General features: G+C 30.9%; 1 protein-coding gene across 1 annotated transcript in view; it reads right to left on the bottom strand.

Moving 5' to 3' along the window:
* LOC139526203 (uncharacterized) overlaps window positions 1-18335 on the bottom strand; it is a 57972-nt gene extending 39637 nt beyond the window's left edge. The window contains exon 1 of the mRNA XM_071321330.1: window positions 18283-18335. Within this exon, the coding sequence (XP_071177431.1) occupies window positions 18283-18293 (11 nt within the window). The 5' untranslated portion in view covers window positions 18294-18335. The remainder of the gene's footprint in view (window positions 1-18282) is intronic.
* Between the last annotated feature and the right edge of the window lie 20 nt (window positions 18336-18355).

Genomic DNA, 18355 nt, shown 5'->3' with positions numbered 1-18355 from the left:
TCTAAACTTTTGACTTTTCCACCCTTTGTACCACTTTGCTTCATAATCGCATTAAGAAGACACCTAATAAAAAAGGCAGAATGCGAATATATATGTTCAAATTCTTTGAGGTCATATTTAAGTAACTAGATTACAAACAAAAATGTTAATTTGACCTGCTTTTTTGATACGATAACTGCCCTTGAATTTTTACTAGACAATAGCTGTGTTCGCTATCGAGATTCCGTATAATACAAACATTAAATAACACTTTCAGATATTTAGATGATATATTGGCTTTTAATAATGACGGCTTCAGTATGCACACTAAAGAGCTTTAACCATCTGAACTGTCTTTAAAAAAGCTAATATTAACAATAAACACTGTCCTTTTATGAATCTTGATATCTATATTTTTATCAAAAAGCTTAATAATAAAATTTGTGTTAAAAGATATGATTTTAATTTCCTATTATCAATTATCCGTTCTTAGGTGGTGACGTTTTCTTGTTTCCATCTAATGGTGTTTATATATCTCAACTTGTTCGATTAGTTCGTGTATGTAACAACGTATTTGATTTTAACGAAAATAGTCTCTATATTACTAAACAAAATATAACACCAGTGTTTTCGATATCAAAATTAGTCAAAACATTTACTAATTTTTACACATCACACCTTCACATCAATATTTTTCATGGTAACATTCTATACAAAGCACAAAAATGTCGACATTCATTTCAAAAGCTAACCAAACCTTTAAACATACTTCTTCAGAAGAGATATATTTATGATACTGTTTGTAAGGTCATAAAAGATGGCATACGTTTGGTATAAATATTGATTTACTCAAAGGGACTCTGCATCGGAAATGTACACAATTATTTTAAAACCTTTTGTTGTCATGATACGAGTTATGCCTGTCTCATATATTTTATGACCCGATGATACTTAACCACTAACGGAAGGGATTGTGGTTGATTTCCAAATGATGAAGACATAATCTTTTAGTCAGTTTAATTGAGGTTTAAAGCGTTATAGTTAATATCTTATAATTTCATTACGTATGTCTATGTGTTTGGATATAATATTGTTTAAACAAAGATTTTCTCATATTAAATATATATATATCTGGCATACTGCTAGTAATCCTTTGTTAATTTATGTATCATTGTCGTTTTGCTTATTTTCTATTGTTGCTTATTCTGACATCAGACTCGGATTTATTTTTAATTGAGTTCTACTGTGCGTATTGTTGTATGTTTGTTTCATTTTTATTAGCTAGAGGTATAGAGGGAAAGGCGATATTTCACAAAACATGTTAAACCCCGCTGCCTTGTTGCGACTGTAGCAAGTCAGGAGTCTTTGTTAATCTTGTATGTTTTTAATTCTAGTTTATTTATATGTTTTGGAGTGAATTGTGACTTCAATTTTCACTGAACTAGTTCACATTTTTGTTAAGGGACCAGAGACGGGCTTCAGCTTGCACCTAAACAAAAAATCTTATCACATGTCCTTATATTTACTCTTTTTTTTATGTATAGATTCACAGCCACGTTTAGAAAATATTGAGTTTTGTTTTATTTGATATTAAGATTTCTGATAACCTCCTCCTCGTATATTACCATTTTATATAATAATTGTTGCGTTAATCTGAAAATTTTATCAGTGTTCAGTTAGTATCGCATATCATAGACGACCGATTCGATCATATCAAAGTTGTAAGTGTTCAGAATACGAAAACGGATTTTAATTAAAATGTTGTTTTTTGGTGTGTTTTTTTAAAGAGACTGAATAGCAATCGTAAAACAATATTGCAGGATAAAAAAAATCACGAAATATCGAAAACAATGTTAATTGCGGGATTCAGGTTATCAAGTTAATACATAAATTCTGCGAGCTGTAACCTTATGACATAACAATCTCAATCTCAAGTATTTTTTTATTTGCAATGAGAGGTTTTAAGACAATCAAATCCTTGCAATAGAGTGCATGAACAAAAGTACAGTCAAGTCCATTCATAGAACAGAGACAAATTAAGAACGGTTTTCTCCGATTGTAACTGCTTTCTATATAAATGTGGCTCTATTTTTAAAGAATTAATTTAGCCTTATTTCAGAAAAAAAGGCAAAAATGTATAATTTACTCGATATACCAAATCATTTGAAATGCAATACGTTTTAACTTGACATTTCAAAAGTATAAGGAAGTTCTTTTTGTTTAAGGAATAAAATAACATTTATTTTTGTTTTACATATCTTAAACTTTAATATTGTCTTATTATCTTTCAAGAATTTTTCAAAATATATTTACCTCGAATGCATGCAAGTCTTTTCTAAGGTAGAGGAAAAAATGAAAATTAAAAACGACAAAAATACCGACAAGGAAATTCAAAGATCCATTATCAATGGCAAAATTAAAAACTCAAAAGTACAATGATAATATAGGGTTATTGCATGAATATTGGGGAATATTGTCCCGAGTAGAATTTTATATTGCACGAGCTTGCGAGTTATATAATATTTGAAAGTAAAAATTGGTTTTAACTAAGACTTTGTCGTTAATGACGTCATGAATTTTGAAGATTTATTGCACTAGTGCAATATTGGAATTTATTGCACGCTAACTTTTGGTTACTTTCTGTGGGAAATATTATATTGCTATGCAATAATAAAGAGTTATTGCATGAATATTGGGGAATATTGTCCCGGGTAGAATTTTATGTTGTTCGAGCTTGCGAGTGCAATATATGTTCTACGAGTGACAATATTCCCATATATTCATGCAATACCCCTTTTATTGTATAGCAATATAATATTTGAAAGTAGAAATGGGTTTAAACTAAGATTTTGTCGTTGATGACGTCATGAATTTTGAAGATTTATTGCAATATAGTGCAATATTAGAATTTATTGCAGGCTAACTTTTGGTTACTTTCTGTGTGAAACATTATATTGCTATGTAATAATATCAGATTATTACACAGCATTTTTCATATCGCATGGTTCGAGGGCTGATTTTGACCGAGGGCTGATAATACATGCGATATGAAAAATGACATGTTATGATCTTTTTATCATATGCTGCTTCAACAATGGAGATAAATAAGATTCATATATTAATCCTTTTACGTGGTTCCCAAATAGAAGTCCAAAGAGAAAAAAGTTCACGGACGTCGGACTTCAAATTTAGTACATTCGATACGAAATCTGTCTACCAAATGCCCCAATAGAGAAGAAAAACATGTTAATATGTACAAATCGACAAAAAAATCAACAATATACATAATGAACACTCTTTGGAAAAGTCAACTTTTTCAAAGTAACTTTCTAAATTATGTTTGAAACTTTAAAAAAAATGTATTTATCTAATAATTTGTTTGTTGTTTATTTTTTTAATCATTATTTTACACAATATACATTTCAGTAACCACATAATTGTTTTGTACACTACTTTGTAATGTTTTTCATTGAAAACGTAGCATTGAGGTGTATTTTCCGGAATTGCCGAGTATCACCGGATTGCCATGCGATAACGTTACGGAAAGGCATGTGATAACAATCGAAGCATGTGATAAACTTTTCATATCAGCCCGCTAAGCACCAATTCGAAAAATATGGAATTTACGTAAATTTAATGCTATTATCATACAGTAAAAACCATTTATTATCTAGTCTAAGTCTATAATAATATTGTTTTTTACCTAATAAAGAGTATTTTACTGTTTCATTAATATTTCTATATCATTTGCTATTTTTCTGCCATTTTTGTTCCATGGTCTATTTCACTGGAAATTATTGTTCTATTGCACCTGTGTGTAGTCTATTGCACTGACCTGTTATGACCTCTTATTCTGAAATCTAATTAGTTGAAGTGTATTCCTGAGGTCCAATCAAATTGGGTGTTTTTAACGTTGTTGGGTTTATTGTTTTTATTATTATTAACAGAGAGGACACTCAATGTTCCAATAATTTGGTGTTTCACAATGTGAATAATTTCCACATTCATTACCATTAAATGTGTATAAGCCGTTAAATTTTGAAAAATATTTAATACATGTTGACTTAATGATTTCTTGTCAATTTAAATTACTCTGATATCATGTCCGTTTTATTTAATTTCTAAAGTATTGGTTGTACCTGTATGCTCCTTACACATTATATTTAATACAGCTGTTATGTTCGTGGGTTCTATTTCTAAGAATTTGTTAGAACTGACTCAGTTTGTATTAGTTAATAAAACCGTTATTAAATTTGTAACAGTGTAATAGATCAAAATATATTCATGAAGATCAGCTCATTGTTCTAATGCCCTCAGCCGTTGGCTTCGAACAAGAGAACAATGAGCTGATCTTCATACCTCAGGAAATATATTTTGATCTATTGCATAGTTACATATTAAATAACTATATATTATATATCATTAGCTTGTTGATAGCGTTTGTGCCAAATTTTTTTTAGTTTTGTGAGGAAAATACCAAAATTATTGCAGTAGTAGGTTTTTTACGTTGGTATTTTAGTGTCTAAATTATTAATAAGCACCTTTGTACTGAACATATGTGTACACACATTAACTCATATTAAATTCTAACATATTTGTGTCTTGTTCATAGTTATAAGGAAATAAATTTGTCTTCAAACTCACACAATGAAAAAATAAATAAAATATAAGCATATGTCACAATGCTTAAGTCTATAATACATAGATATAGGTCAAATTTGGTTAGTGCATCATTTATTATTTCAGAATTAAACCCTTTATTTATAAAAAACAAACACAATGGTTTCGTGTTACACTTAATACAAATCTTAATTTATTTTGATTATTTTTTTCTACGCGATTGTAATGGTGGCAACCATTGCCATTAAACACATTATAACTTTGTGCACTATCTCAATAATTGTTACAAGCCAGCAAATCTGGTGTGCGCAAATACGTTACTTGCGATTTTAGTTGTTGACTTATTGGAGCTTCCGGGAGCGGGATTTTCTACTCGCTGTGTTAAAGATTAATTGTTGACCTTGGACTGTTTTCTGCTCTTTTGTCGGACTATTGTCTCTTTTTCAATTTCGTTTCTCAAATTTGTTTATCTCAAATAATTTTAGTATGCGTTTCAGAGTTTATGATAGAAACATTTGTCTTTAAGTTATAATAAAATGGTTTTGATAGAGGCGTTTTTGCAAAAGTTATTCCTAGACTAGTTCAATTAAACGCTTAGATAATTTCGTTTCTTTGTTAAATAAATTAATATTGAATTACTACTGACAAAACCTTGACATTGTTTTCATTTCAATCTGTTTGTTTGCAGTAAAATTGCAAAGTATAAACAAACACCAAGTGGTCATTTGAGCGGTTTGAAGATCACTTTCAGTTACTGAAACATGCATGTTACCTATAAAACTCCTGAGATAGTTTACGTTTAAAGTAAAGACATCTTTTTTATGATTATTTTTCTAAATGATTTAAACTGTATATATAATTGTCAAAATAGAAAATAAAATTACTATTTGAGAGAAAGAGACGCAAACTATTAATCCTCTCCAATGTTTCCGTGGAAAAAAACTTTTGCTTTTGTGCTAATTACTTTTTCCTTTTCTTCAGTCTATTTTGTCTGCGCTGTATTTTTGTTTCAAAGTGTGTTGCTAAGATATCTGGTGCATGATATCGAACAGTTTACACGCTTTTGAAACTTACCCTGTTTAACCGAACACTTGTGTAAAAGTTAACTTCCCGAACAATGTTTTTCTTGTGATGACTACTCATTTTCAACCGTTAGACAAAAAAATACTAGAGCGATGTGGATACTCTATATGAGAGTTATTTCGGCTTCAGTATTCAAATAAGTAGGATTAAATTGTAACTGACAAACCATATGTGATAGAGATTTGGGGACTTTTGATTTGAGGTCCAGGGTCCATCGAAATGACAACAAGTTCAAGGGTCTAGGTCATATTATTCTAATTTTGATTTTGGCTTATTTTCACTTATTTTCAGAAACCGTATATAAGATAGGGACACAATATTTTTACTGTTTGGTTAGTTGCGACATGTTGTTACATTGAATAAAAGGGTATGTTTACTTTTAATGAGAGTTGTCTCCCCTTTTATATTTTTAATTAGCTTTTGTGGAGGGTAACTCGTTAACCCTATATATAAGAGACCTATGTTCTTTGATTTAAAGTCCGTTCTTTATGACCTTATTATTGATGTCAACGTCAAATGTGAACTTGAAGTTCTATACTTTGACCTTTGTGTAATATCTAAGTGGTGCTTTGAGTTTCAGATAAACGAACTTAAAGGTAACCCAGAAGTGACCTTTGCCAATCCAGAAGTAGACATTTTTGCACTATTTAAGTGTGAAAATTCAAAAACATTATATTTTTGAAATCAGTGAGAGTAAGGTTCTATTAAATGAAACCAGGAATAACATTGTGTTAATCGAAATGACCGTCTCATTCCCCTAGTGTTAAGTATAAGAAAAAACGTTTTGAAAAACTTTATTTTTAGAATATATATCTGTTTTACAAAGCCTGCACAATTTTAAAATCTATATATTTTAAGGTAAAATTGAGAATGGAAGGTGTTTGTTTTGCATGTTCGCGTTTTCGCCCTATAGAATATGAAAGGCGAAATCGCGAAAACGCGAAATGGACTTCACCGGCCACCATAGACAACTGTAGTTCTCATCTGCATTTATGTAGAAAGGAACTAAACGGATTAAAATGAATTGAAACTTTAAATAACCAAATGTAGCTGCATTCGCTCCTTTCTGTTTACTTCTTTAGAGTGATTTGTAAACAACATATGATTAAGTAATAGAAGAAAAGAACCAATTGGATGATGCTGAAGAATTAGGGTTTAATGTGACAAATATCATGTTCATATGTGAACGAGAACACGTTATATGTACCCTGTGTTGTATTAGAAAGACACTTTCAGTCGGAATTGAGAACGTGCTACTTCGAACAGACACAACAATTAAGGCTGATTGCATTGAAAACGTCAATAAAAAATTCATGCATATTCCAGAGACCAATCCATATCACGCTATATTGAAGTGACACACGCTTCAATAAAATGCAAAGAAAGTCAAAATAAAAATGCTCTTTCTAGGATACTGTGGCACCGTATTGTCATTTTTGTTTACTGTTTTTGTTTTATTTTTTTAGGAACATCTCATTCTTAAATTTTTCAAGGGGAAAATATAAAGGTAGCAAAATTATTGTCGTGGCTAAATAACTCTTAACTGAAACAATTTCAATTGTCGAACCCATTAACAGACTTTATTCCCATAATTTTCACTAAAACGAAGTATTATTCACGTTATTTTACAATTATGAAATTTTTACTAATGTCAATTTATTTTTTAGAACCACAGTACTATTTTTTGTTTTTTAAATGATATCTAAATTTGTTTGTTTCGCCTTTTATTACAAATTTGCTATGCGTATAAGCATAAATACTACATACTTGCGCGACGCCTTTTTGTTTTACTGAAAACTGCACAGACTAAGAAATGTTTTTACAAGCGCAAAATGTTCTATGATAGATATCATTTTGTCAGACACTTTTCTTTTTTTGATTTGGTTCTTATAACATGCCAAAAATCTGTATATTTAATAGAGTTTAACATTAAATTAAGCGTTTTACTCTTAACAGACGTATAACCAACCCGATCAACAGACCAATCGCCCATATAGCCGCATACTCAATATAGATTAACCGATCAATCTCTCGGTTAGCCGAGTGTCGGCCGTTTTTGTGTCCAGTGGCAAATATGTCATGCATATTCACGACATGATGCAAAGTGGATCAATCTAAAGCAAATGCTTACAAATTTAGAGTGGCACTTTTTACAATAAGGCAGAGCGTTCGCTAGAGGTAAAACGTATGCGGTAATAGAATAGATTTGAACCATGATGATCGAAAATCGTAAGTTAAGCTATTAGCCCTCCTTCCCTCTTTTTTCTTCACAATAGACGAATGCCATTTAAAACAAAATGTCACGAATTTACAATCAATAACGGCCACTATAAGTAAATGAGATATGGACTTTTTTATAAATAAATTCCTACTGCAGCCAACATCTCCCGGTTCAGGACAGGTTATTATTTGATTTTCCACAAAATACCGTTTGATTATTAATCGGAGACATTTAAGCAACCAAAAGCACTTTAAATTGAAAATAAATCTTAAATTGAAATTTTTTTTTGGTATTTTGCTGGATGTTTTTTTCCGATCTTATTTCGGACCCACTGATTTTAAGAGGGCGTATCTAATTTAGTCATGCCCGATTAACTTTAAGTATATTCAACCTCAACTTAAAGACCTACACCGGGTAAATAAGTTCCAGGTACAATAAGTAGACAATAGAAATCATTTGTGAAATGAGATCGTCCCAGGTATCTTATGTAATTATTTTGCGTTGAATAACAATGAAAAATGCACGAGGAGGTTTGTAAGATTAGATAACTTGTTTTTAAGATCATTATATGTACTAAAATTTGCTTGATGCACGATTTTAAATACACCATCACTGCTGAAGTTCTAATGTGTTAATAAATTGAATGAATAATACTACATTAATTTAACCTTCATCATGCTCATATCTGCTACTAAATAAGTGAATGAATGATATAAAACAGTACTAATTGTAGAATTTGAAAATATTAAAATTGATGGCATCCATGTGGACAACAATCAATTGCAGTACAGGTATTTGCAGAGTATGTAGAAGAAAACGGTAAGAACAAAAAAGCAATGATGAAAAATGTAAGGATGTTGTGTGTGGTCCTCTATGTACAAATTTGGAGGAAGATGATATTATAAAAAAAATTGTGTGTCGATTTTCAAATGAATATTTAAATTTAAGTTTTTACTAAAACTACAACATACATGTACATACATTTGTACATACATGCAAGGTTAAGAGCATGTTCGTGTGAAAATATGATTTGCCAATGAGACAAATAACAATTATAAACTAACAAACTAATGAAAATACAAACTACTTTAAGGTCATCCTTTGACCATGACATTGAGCAAAATCCATACATGTAGCTTTTGATTGGAAATTAATAGTGTATCTCTTTCTATATAAAGTTATAAACCGCAGTATTTCTGGTATTGGTAACTTATAATATCGAATATGTATTATATATATATCAACAGGGTGCAATGTCATGTAATATTATAATTGTTAAAAATTCATATGTCAATAGGACATACATTTTATCTTCTGTTAAAATTCTGTAAAACCTGTGTTCTGATCTTTTAACCTATAGATATATAGGCAATTTGTCAATTTTAGAAAAAGATGGCTTTATGGAAAAATTTGTAGAAAGTCTTTGTACAAATACAGCAGTTGAAAAACATCAATCATTTAGATCATGTGGAGTAAATGCTTCAATAAAAGAAATCTATGACCGGGCAGAAATCATCAAAGAACAAAAAGATGTTATAATAACGATAGACTGGGCAATGAAGTTCTTGCCTTCCAATTCTAAGAAGGGTAACCAGATTGGTTCGAAAAACGAGGCATTAACTCTCATATCAGTGTTGTACAGATTAAAGAATCATCTGACACATAATAGCTGTCTTTCACTCATGTACATTTGTTCTCTTCATCTGTTGCTCAGGATTCATCGGTCACATCTTTTATCATTTCTGATGTAACCAATGTCTTTCAAACGTACAATTGTTTCCTGATAATACAGGCTGCTACAAAATTACCACTACCTGCCTTACACAAAACCTTGAAAGGGACAATTGAAACCTACAACTTTTGTAAAGCACAAGATTGAAAAGGTACTATTCGTTTTGATTTCAACATTAATAAGTTGTAAATAGTTATCAAAGGTACCAGGATTATAATTTAGTACGCCAGACGCGCGTTTCGTCTACATAAGACTCATCAGTGACGCTCATATCAAAATATTTATAACACAAAACAAGTACAAAGTTAAAGAGTATTGGGGATCCAAAATTCCCAAAAATTGTGGCAAATACGGCTAAGGTAATCTATGCCTGGGATAAGAAAATCCTTAGTTTTTCGAAAAATTCAAAGTTTTGTAAACAATTAATTCATAAAAATTACCACATTATTGATATTCATGTCAACACCGAAGTGTTGACTACTGGGCTGGTGGTACCCTCGGGGACGAAACGTCCACCAGCAGTGGCATCGGCCGAGTGGTGTAAATAGTTATCAATGGTACCAGGATTATAATTTAGTACGCCAGACGCGCGTTTCGTCTACATAAGACTCAACAGTGATCATATCAAAATATTTGCAAAGCAAAACAAGAACAAAGTTGAAGAGCATTGAGAATCCAAAATTCCAAAAAATTGAGCCAAATACGGCTTAGGTAATTTACGCCTGGGATAAGAAAATACTTAGTTTTTCGAAAAATGCAAAGTTTTGTAAACAATTGTTTTACAAAAATGACCACATTATTGATATTCATGTCAACACCGAAGTGTTGACTACTGGGCTGGTGATACCCTCGGGGACGAAACGTCCACCAGCAGTGGCATCGACCCAGTGGTGTGAATAGTTATCAAAGGTACCAGGATTATAATTTAGTACGCCAGACGCGCGTTTCGTCTATATAAGACTCATCAGTGATCATATCAAAATATTTATAAAGCAAAACAAGTACAAAGTTGAAGAGCATTGAGTAACCAAAATTCCAAAAAATTGTGCCTCAATGCGGCTAAGGTAATTTAAGCCTGGGAAAAGAAAATCCTTAGTTTTTCGAAAAATTCAAAGTTTTGTTAACAATTAATTTATAAAAATGACCACATTATTGATATTCCTGTCAACACCGAAGTGTTGACTACTGGGCTGGTGATACCCTCGGGGACGAAACGTCAACCAGCAGTGGCATCGACCCAGTGGTGTGAATAGTTATCAAAGGTACCAGGATTATAATTTTATACACCAGACGCGCGTTCGTCTACATAAGACTCATCAGTGACGCTCATATCAAAATATTTATAAAGCAAAACAAGTACAAAGTTGAGGAGCATTGAGGATCCGAAATTCCAAAAAAATGTGCCAAATACGGCTAAGGTAATCTTTGCCTGGGATAAGAAAATCCTTAGTTTTTCGAAAAATTCAAAGTTTTGTAAACAATTAATTCATAAAAATGACCACATTATTGATATTCATGTCAACACCGAAGTGTTGACTACTGGGCTGGTGATACCCTCGGGGACGAAACGTCCACCAGCAATGGCATCGACCCAGTGGTGTAAATAGTTATCAAAGGTACCAGAATTATAATTTAGTACGCCAGACGCGCGTTTCGTCTACATAAGACTCATCAGTGACGCTCATATCAAAATACTTATAAAGCAAAATAAGTTGAAGAGCATTGAGGATCAAAAAAATTGAAAATGAGTGAAATTGTTAGGACAGACTCCATTATCATTGAAGTAATGAAAAATTGGCCTATATTAATCACCATGACTGCAGAAGTATTACACACAATCTTGTTTAAAATGAACAGACAGCTGCCAATTCAACATGATGATAAGACAATATTTTGTATGTAAAAAAATTGGAAGATCTTGTACATTTGTCAATGAGACAGCTTTCTAAATAAGATCTAGGTATGGCCATTAAGAATGAGCAAAACTCTATATTATAAATTAAGCTATGACATGCATCAAAATATTGACAATATTTACCAATACGAATGTCTTGATTTTGCCAATCAATGTCAGTCCTAAATTTACTCATTACCGGGTATGTGTTTACTTTTGTTTCTGCAGGACCTTGTGACCGTAGAACTTCCCATTTATAATCGATCCTTTAGAGATCTGTGAATGAAGGAAATGATGTCGTAACAGCAAAACAGATGAAGAAGGTTTGTATTACAGAGTTGTGGTCAAATATTATATTACAACTTTGATAGAAGGTAATTCTAATAAATCTTTTTTAAAGTTTCTTGAAGTTATTTTTTTTAAATTTAATCTTTCATCACAAAAAGGCATAGGTGTCATACAGTTTTACCTTTTTCATTACATATATTTGTACATCAGCAAATTGATTCATATTCAATAGTTTGAGCATTATAAAGCTATCGAGAAATTATTTGATAATTATAAATGTTGTGACAGACCTTTTAACACAAGCAGATTTTTAATTTGAAGTATTTTTAATGTTTATTATTCCTGAGTTATGGTTCTTGGTAATGTAAAAATAAGAAATTTGGGGTTTATTTTTAAAGTTTTGAATAGGTTTCAGTAAAATCATTAACAAATCAAAATTTATTGGATCATCCCTTCCTAAATCAGGTTTGAATGTAATTGACCTGGATCCTGTTTAAAAAAAAAGCATTTAATCAACACAAGGAATATCACAGTTGCATAATTTCAAATTTTAGGATTCGTGCTTGAGATTGTGGAAAGCATATGGAATAGGAAAATTAAAATACCTTAAATGATAATCCAAAACTTATCATATTAGAGGATGGGAGTCACTCACTTAAATGGTGTTTTCCTTTAAATTTAAATGAAGTGCCTCAAATCCTCCTAAATGAATAAATTCTGAAACAGCCTTCAAAAATACAGTTTCTCCATCTCTCAAATCCAACATTTAGCAATTTGAAATCAACCCTTATGTAGGAATCTTCAATAATTACATAAATTAAATAATGTTTGGTTAGAATTCATTGAGTTTTTGTAGATGACAAAAACAGTCTATGGAAGAAGCGAATCGATAAAAACTTTTCTTATATCACAAAACGATATTGTCTAAAATCAATTGTAAATATGCAGACATTTCATGCGGAAAATGTTGATTTCGGCAACAAAGAATTAAGAAAATACTAACTTTAAAACTTATTGTTCAAATATAAACAACAATTGAGTCTAAATATACATTCAGAAGTTAGTTAGAACCAAACGTTTATGTCCGTGTAAAATTTGAAGTGCTGTGTTTTTCTTATATACATAAATAAACAAATGCTATTAGTTTTAATATCAATGCGATACTTTTAAAATATCATAGCAGTGTTTGTTTTATATAAATATTAGTACTTATTAGTATTAATATTTGACTGATGTACCCAAATTTTGACAATTTTACCTATTATGTCTGTTTTGTTCACGCATCGTTGTAAATATGACAGAATTTGATGAGAATGTCGTTCACGTGAGAGGTTTGGCGCTATAAAACCAGGTTCAATGCACCATTTTCAAAATTTGAAAATGCCAGTACCGATGGGGTTTAATAAACAATGTCGTAATCAAATAGCTAAGTATCAAAATTGTTGTTCACATATATAACATTAAGCAAATTTTATAATGAACGCACCGAAATTATATCTATATCTGATATGCTCGCAACGCACGCATGGAAGACTTTCTTTATTGATAACAATGAAACTAACTTGTGACAAAGATGAATTCGACAAAACTGATCTGTACATCTTTTTACTCTCCTTTTTTTATACAAATTAGACTGTTGGTTTTCCTGCTTGAATGATTTAACACTAGTATTTTTTTTTGGTTTCTATATAGCGTGGTGTTCGCTGTTAGCCAATGCTCCGTGTTTAAGGCCCTACTTTGATCTATAATGGTTTACTTGAAACAAATTATTACTTTGATGGAAAGTTGTCTCATTCATACTCATGCATCATCTTCTTATATCTCTAAATCTTTAAAATTTCCCCTTATAAATAACTGCTTTCCAATCCTCCAAAAATGTCATTTGGCTGCTGAATCTTTTGTTAAGTGCAATATGAACTAGTCCACTTCTAAAACGTTAACGGTAACGACAGTTATGATGGTACAAGAACGATAACGTCAATAAAAATACCAAATAAACAGCAACGAACGATCTAAATTTATAAATATAGAAAAGATATATACATATTTCTAACGTCAACAGACATTTACATCTTATTTATTTGTTTTCTAAACATTTTTTTTAGAAAAAAAATATCATTACGTAAAAGAAGAAAAAACATTCATTCAAGCAATCCAATCCAATACAGCTCCAAATAACAATGAATATTCAAATGGTAAAATAATTATTCCAAACAAATTAAATTGTACAAAGTCTTTGATAGCCAAAAAGAACTGTTTTCCTTCTCAAATTTTTTTTCTATGTTAATAATAAATACATTTTCTGTTTGACAAGATTTTTGATATTCGTTGTATCTGAAGTTGTTCAATTTAAAGTCTGAGGCTACTCAGTTGGTATCTTCAAAGTTCGGGACATCAGCATTTGTACAATTTAATTTGTTTGGAATAATTATTTTACCATTTGAATATTCATTGTTATTTGGAGCTGTATTGGATTGGATTGCTTGAATGAATGTTTTTTCTTTCTTTTACGTAATGATATTTTTTTGTCTATGTCGATATTACATATGTGGATTGGCTATAGCAGTGTGACCTCAAGGGCGGATCCATCCATTTTCAAAAGGCGGGTTTCAAACCCAGGATAAAGGGGGGGGGGGTCCAACCATATGTCCCTATTCAAATGCATTGATTTGCCACTGGACCTATATTAGAATCTAAAAGGTCGGTAAACTATTTACAACCGCATTTAAATTCCGCCATTGCATCATCACTTCAAATAGAATAAGTCGGTAAAACCATGTGATTGAAAACAATAGACTGATCAGGTTGTTAACACTTTCAACTATCAATAGGGTCAAGCAACATTTTTGAAATGATAATTTCATGTAAGTGTTAATTTTATTACAGATACGAAATTTTAGTGATATTGATCCTCAAACATTAAGCCGGTCATGAACTAAGTTTGTGAATTATGTTTGCGTTTTTCTTGTCATGCATTGTGACGTTTCATCGTATTCGTTTTATATTAGAAAACTATAGCAGTTATATTAGAAAAGTATCGCATTCATAAATTTTTAATATTAAAAAAATATCGCTATGATATAAGACAAACATCGCATTGATATACTAAAATATAGCAGTATCTTTGACTTATAGGTGATTTTGGCTTATCAAACAATTGAATTCATCTCAATTACATTCCACTGAATTTGCTTCATGATAATTATTAAATGTGTACATCTACAAATTATAAATCGTGCATTCATGTTTCATCTATTCAACAATTCAATTTTTTGGCTTAAATACACCTTGCTTGCTATTACATAAAATAATTCATTGAAATTAGACAGCAGACGTATGTCGTGTTAAATGTCACCCTATTTTAAGAAAAGAGTCATTACTTTATACCAAGAAATCTGCCTTTCTTCGTACAAATGCTTACATTCGTCTGAAATTTCCCACAATGCAACTCGTTGATATAAGACAATATCGCTCGTTGATATAAGAATTTTTTTTATCGATTCGCTTCTTCCATAGACTGAAAAACTACAGAAAAGTATGGAAAAAGTGTCTTTATGATAGGAAACATCAGACACATTTGTGACATTATTGTGTGTTCTCACTTTTTTTTATATTGTCAAATAAAAATTATCGGAAAAGATAATTTATATTGTCAAATAAAAATTATCGGAAAAGATAGTTTAAATTGTGGTGATAATCTAGAAAATTATACGACCATATGTATGAACTTTTGTTTAACGTTTATTTCAGGGAAATTGATTCCATGGACAGACATCTTTTAAGATATGCATGTTTCCCAGTTGAAAACAGTTTGGAAAAATCTTGCAATGTCTTTTCTTCAGGTAGGATAATGTGTACATGAAAATTGTAATAAATAGATATAGGAAGATGTGGTGTGAGTGCCAATGAGACAACTCTCCATCCAAATAACAATTTAAAAAGTATATAAATGAGAAAAAAAACTATTTTCACCGAGATATGTCTCGACTTTTTTTAATTTTGATAATGCTAAATGTTGAAATCATAATAGAAATACTTAAACCGGAAAATTATGCAAATATTCAAAGTCCAGGTACCATGACTAAAGGTAAATGGCTAACAATATCCATGAAAATGTGATGTGCCAATGTTAATACAAATGCATACCTAATACCATTGACTTATCATCAGTCGTTCCCTTTAAACAAAGCTAAACACAAACAATAACTAAGTAAATGTTTTAAAGTCAATAGACCATGACTGAATGGGGCAGGGTCAAATATTTTCAATGGAATTGAGATGTACTCATGCTTATACAACGGAATGTCAATTACATTGTCCTACCAGAAATGATTACCAAAACTTGAAACAGAAACGTTATATAGAAACATTAGACTTCCTCAAAGTTTCCATCAAGCAACTTGTTATTTTTTTGAATGTCGTGGCCTTTTTGACAGTCTCCCCAAATCACCAAAAACATTATAAATCGTACAGTTCCGTTCCAACAATGTGTACTAGGTAGTATTCTATTTCATCATTAACTTTACATACTGTTCTTATTTTTGTTTAAATTTCTTAACATTTTGTCATATCAGTCAGTGCTTTACTATACAGTATGTTTTTTCCATTGTTTAAGGTTATAGGGTTGCCCTATAGGTTGCACTTTGTAAATACAGCTGTTTCTAAAAACACGCCTCTTTTGGGGAGATCTTGAATATTCATAGAACATTAATTTTGTTTACATACTGGTTCCCAGTTATGATCTCTGTGTTCCATCTCACAGAGACATAACTTGGGAATGTTACCAGTAACTATACACGTGCATATTGTTAACATTGAATTCTGTGGTAACCTTTCATTCGAGGTAAAGGTAGTTAAGAAAATTAGTGCTAGTTTAAACTCTGAGAAGTTCACGGCATATACACGTTGAAAATATGCCGCACACCCCTATATTTTTACCTTTGAAAAAAATTGTGGTGCATATTAACTTTCAATTCTGCGATAAGATTTTTTTTTTCAAAACTTCATAGTAAAAGTGGTACAGTTTTAGCCGTAAAAGGAGTTCATATGGAAAATTGCATTGTCAATATTTACAGAAATGCAACCTATAAATAATTTCATCATCATACTTTGGTCACTAGTGGAAATTTTGTCTCATTCGAAATCAAATCACATCTTTGGACTTTTATATTGAATGCATTTTGTTAAATAATGTACTTAATGTATTTTTCCAAGATAAAACCTGCATAAATTAATCATTTCATACATTATATAACACAGATTGTCATAGGTTAGACTTCTCTTGCCTACGTTAATATGAAACTTTGAAACTTCTCTGCAATCAACTTGGCATGTACATGTTATATTTTTATTATCTCCTATGTTGTACATTTCATAATTGCATTTCAGATGATATGACAGAGGAAGGAGAGGAAGTGGAAGAGTGTGAGCCACCAGCAAAGAAAGCAAAATCTGAAGAAAATATTTACAGTTGTCTTTAAGAGGGTTGTGACAGGTCGTTCAAAAATGATAGCGGTCTGGAACATCACGTACTCTTAGGAAATTGTTGGAAAAGCAGGCATTGAAAGACAGATCAAAATCGAAGTTTAGTGTTCAAGTTTTCATTATTTCATGGGATCGACAAACTTGAAAAATTGGATATTAGAATGAGACTGAATAATATAACATAACAGAAACAACCTCCTTTCGTTTTTCTTTTGTTCAATGTAAGATTGATAGAATTTTTTAACATACAGAGGATACAAATATTGTGGGGTTTTTTTTAAATTTAAGAGCGTTCTGGCAAAACTAGCTTATTTTTTAAGCTTTAAGTTGCCTTTTTTCCTTTAAAACGAATGTGGCGTTACCATATCAACCATTATACAAACAAAGTAAATAACAATTTTTCTTCATATTTGATGACCCTTATCAAATTTATTCAATATGGAGGAAATATTGTTGCTTTTATATTTTTTGACCAAACATTCAACCAAAACAAGCCTAACCATAAAAAAGTGCACCCGTTTTTGTTTTTTTTTAATAGAAGATATTATTGGCTTTTATTTAGAAATTGTTTTCCAAAATGGGATTGCCTGTGGCAGTGATGCAAATTATTGCTTTTAAAAGATAGCCCTTTCAATTTTTTTTTGCTTAATTTTTTTCTGCGGAATTTCTGCTTTATTTGCACCAAAAAGATTGAAATGTACTTGAAACCACCACAATCGATTTATGTTCAAAAATTTCTAAATTATGCACCTAAAGTAAAGCCACTAGAAACAGATGTATGCATTTCAAATATACCAACTCAGCAGTGTTTACCTTTCCTAAATTTCGGCCATTTTACCCTTCTCTAATGAATATTTCCTTTTGTTTTGTTTGATTTTAAATGGATTTAAACCTGGACACTCTATCTATTAATACGAAATAATAAGGATTTTGGATTCAATCAAATCTGATGATGAATGATGTAAAAAATGAATAACTCACCTTGAAACCATGCATTATGTGTACAAAATACTTTAAGTTACACAACACAACTAGTATTGTAAACACAATAGGT

This window comes from Mytilus edulis, chromosome 6 (genome assembly GCF_963676685.1).
Source record: "Mytilus edulis chromosome 6, xbMytEdul2.2, whole genome shotgun sequence".
Taxonomy (NCBI): domain Eukaryota; kingdom Metazoa; phylum Mollusca; class Bivalvia; order Mytilida; family Mytilidae; genus Mytilus; species Mytilus edulis.
The sequence above is the reverse complement of the archived record's forward strand: the minus strand, read 5'-3'. Positions and strand labels throughout refer to the sequence as shown.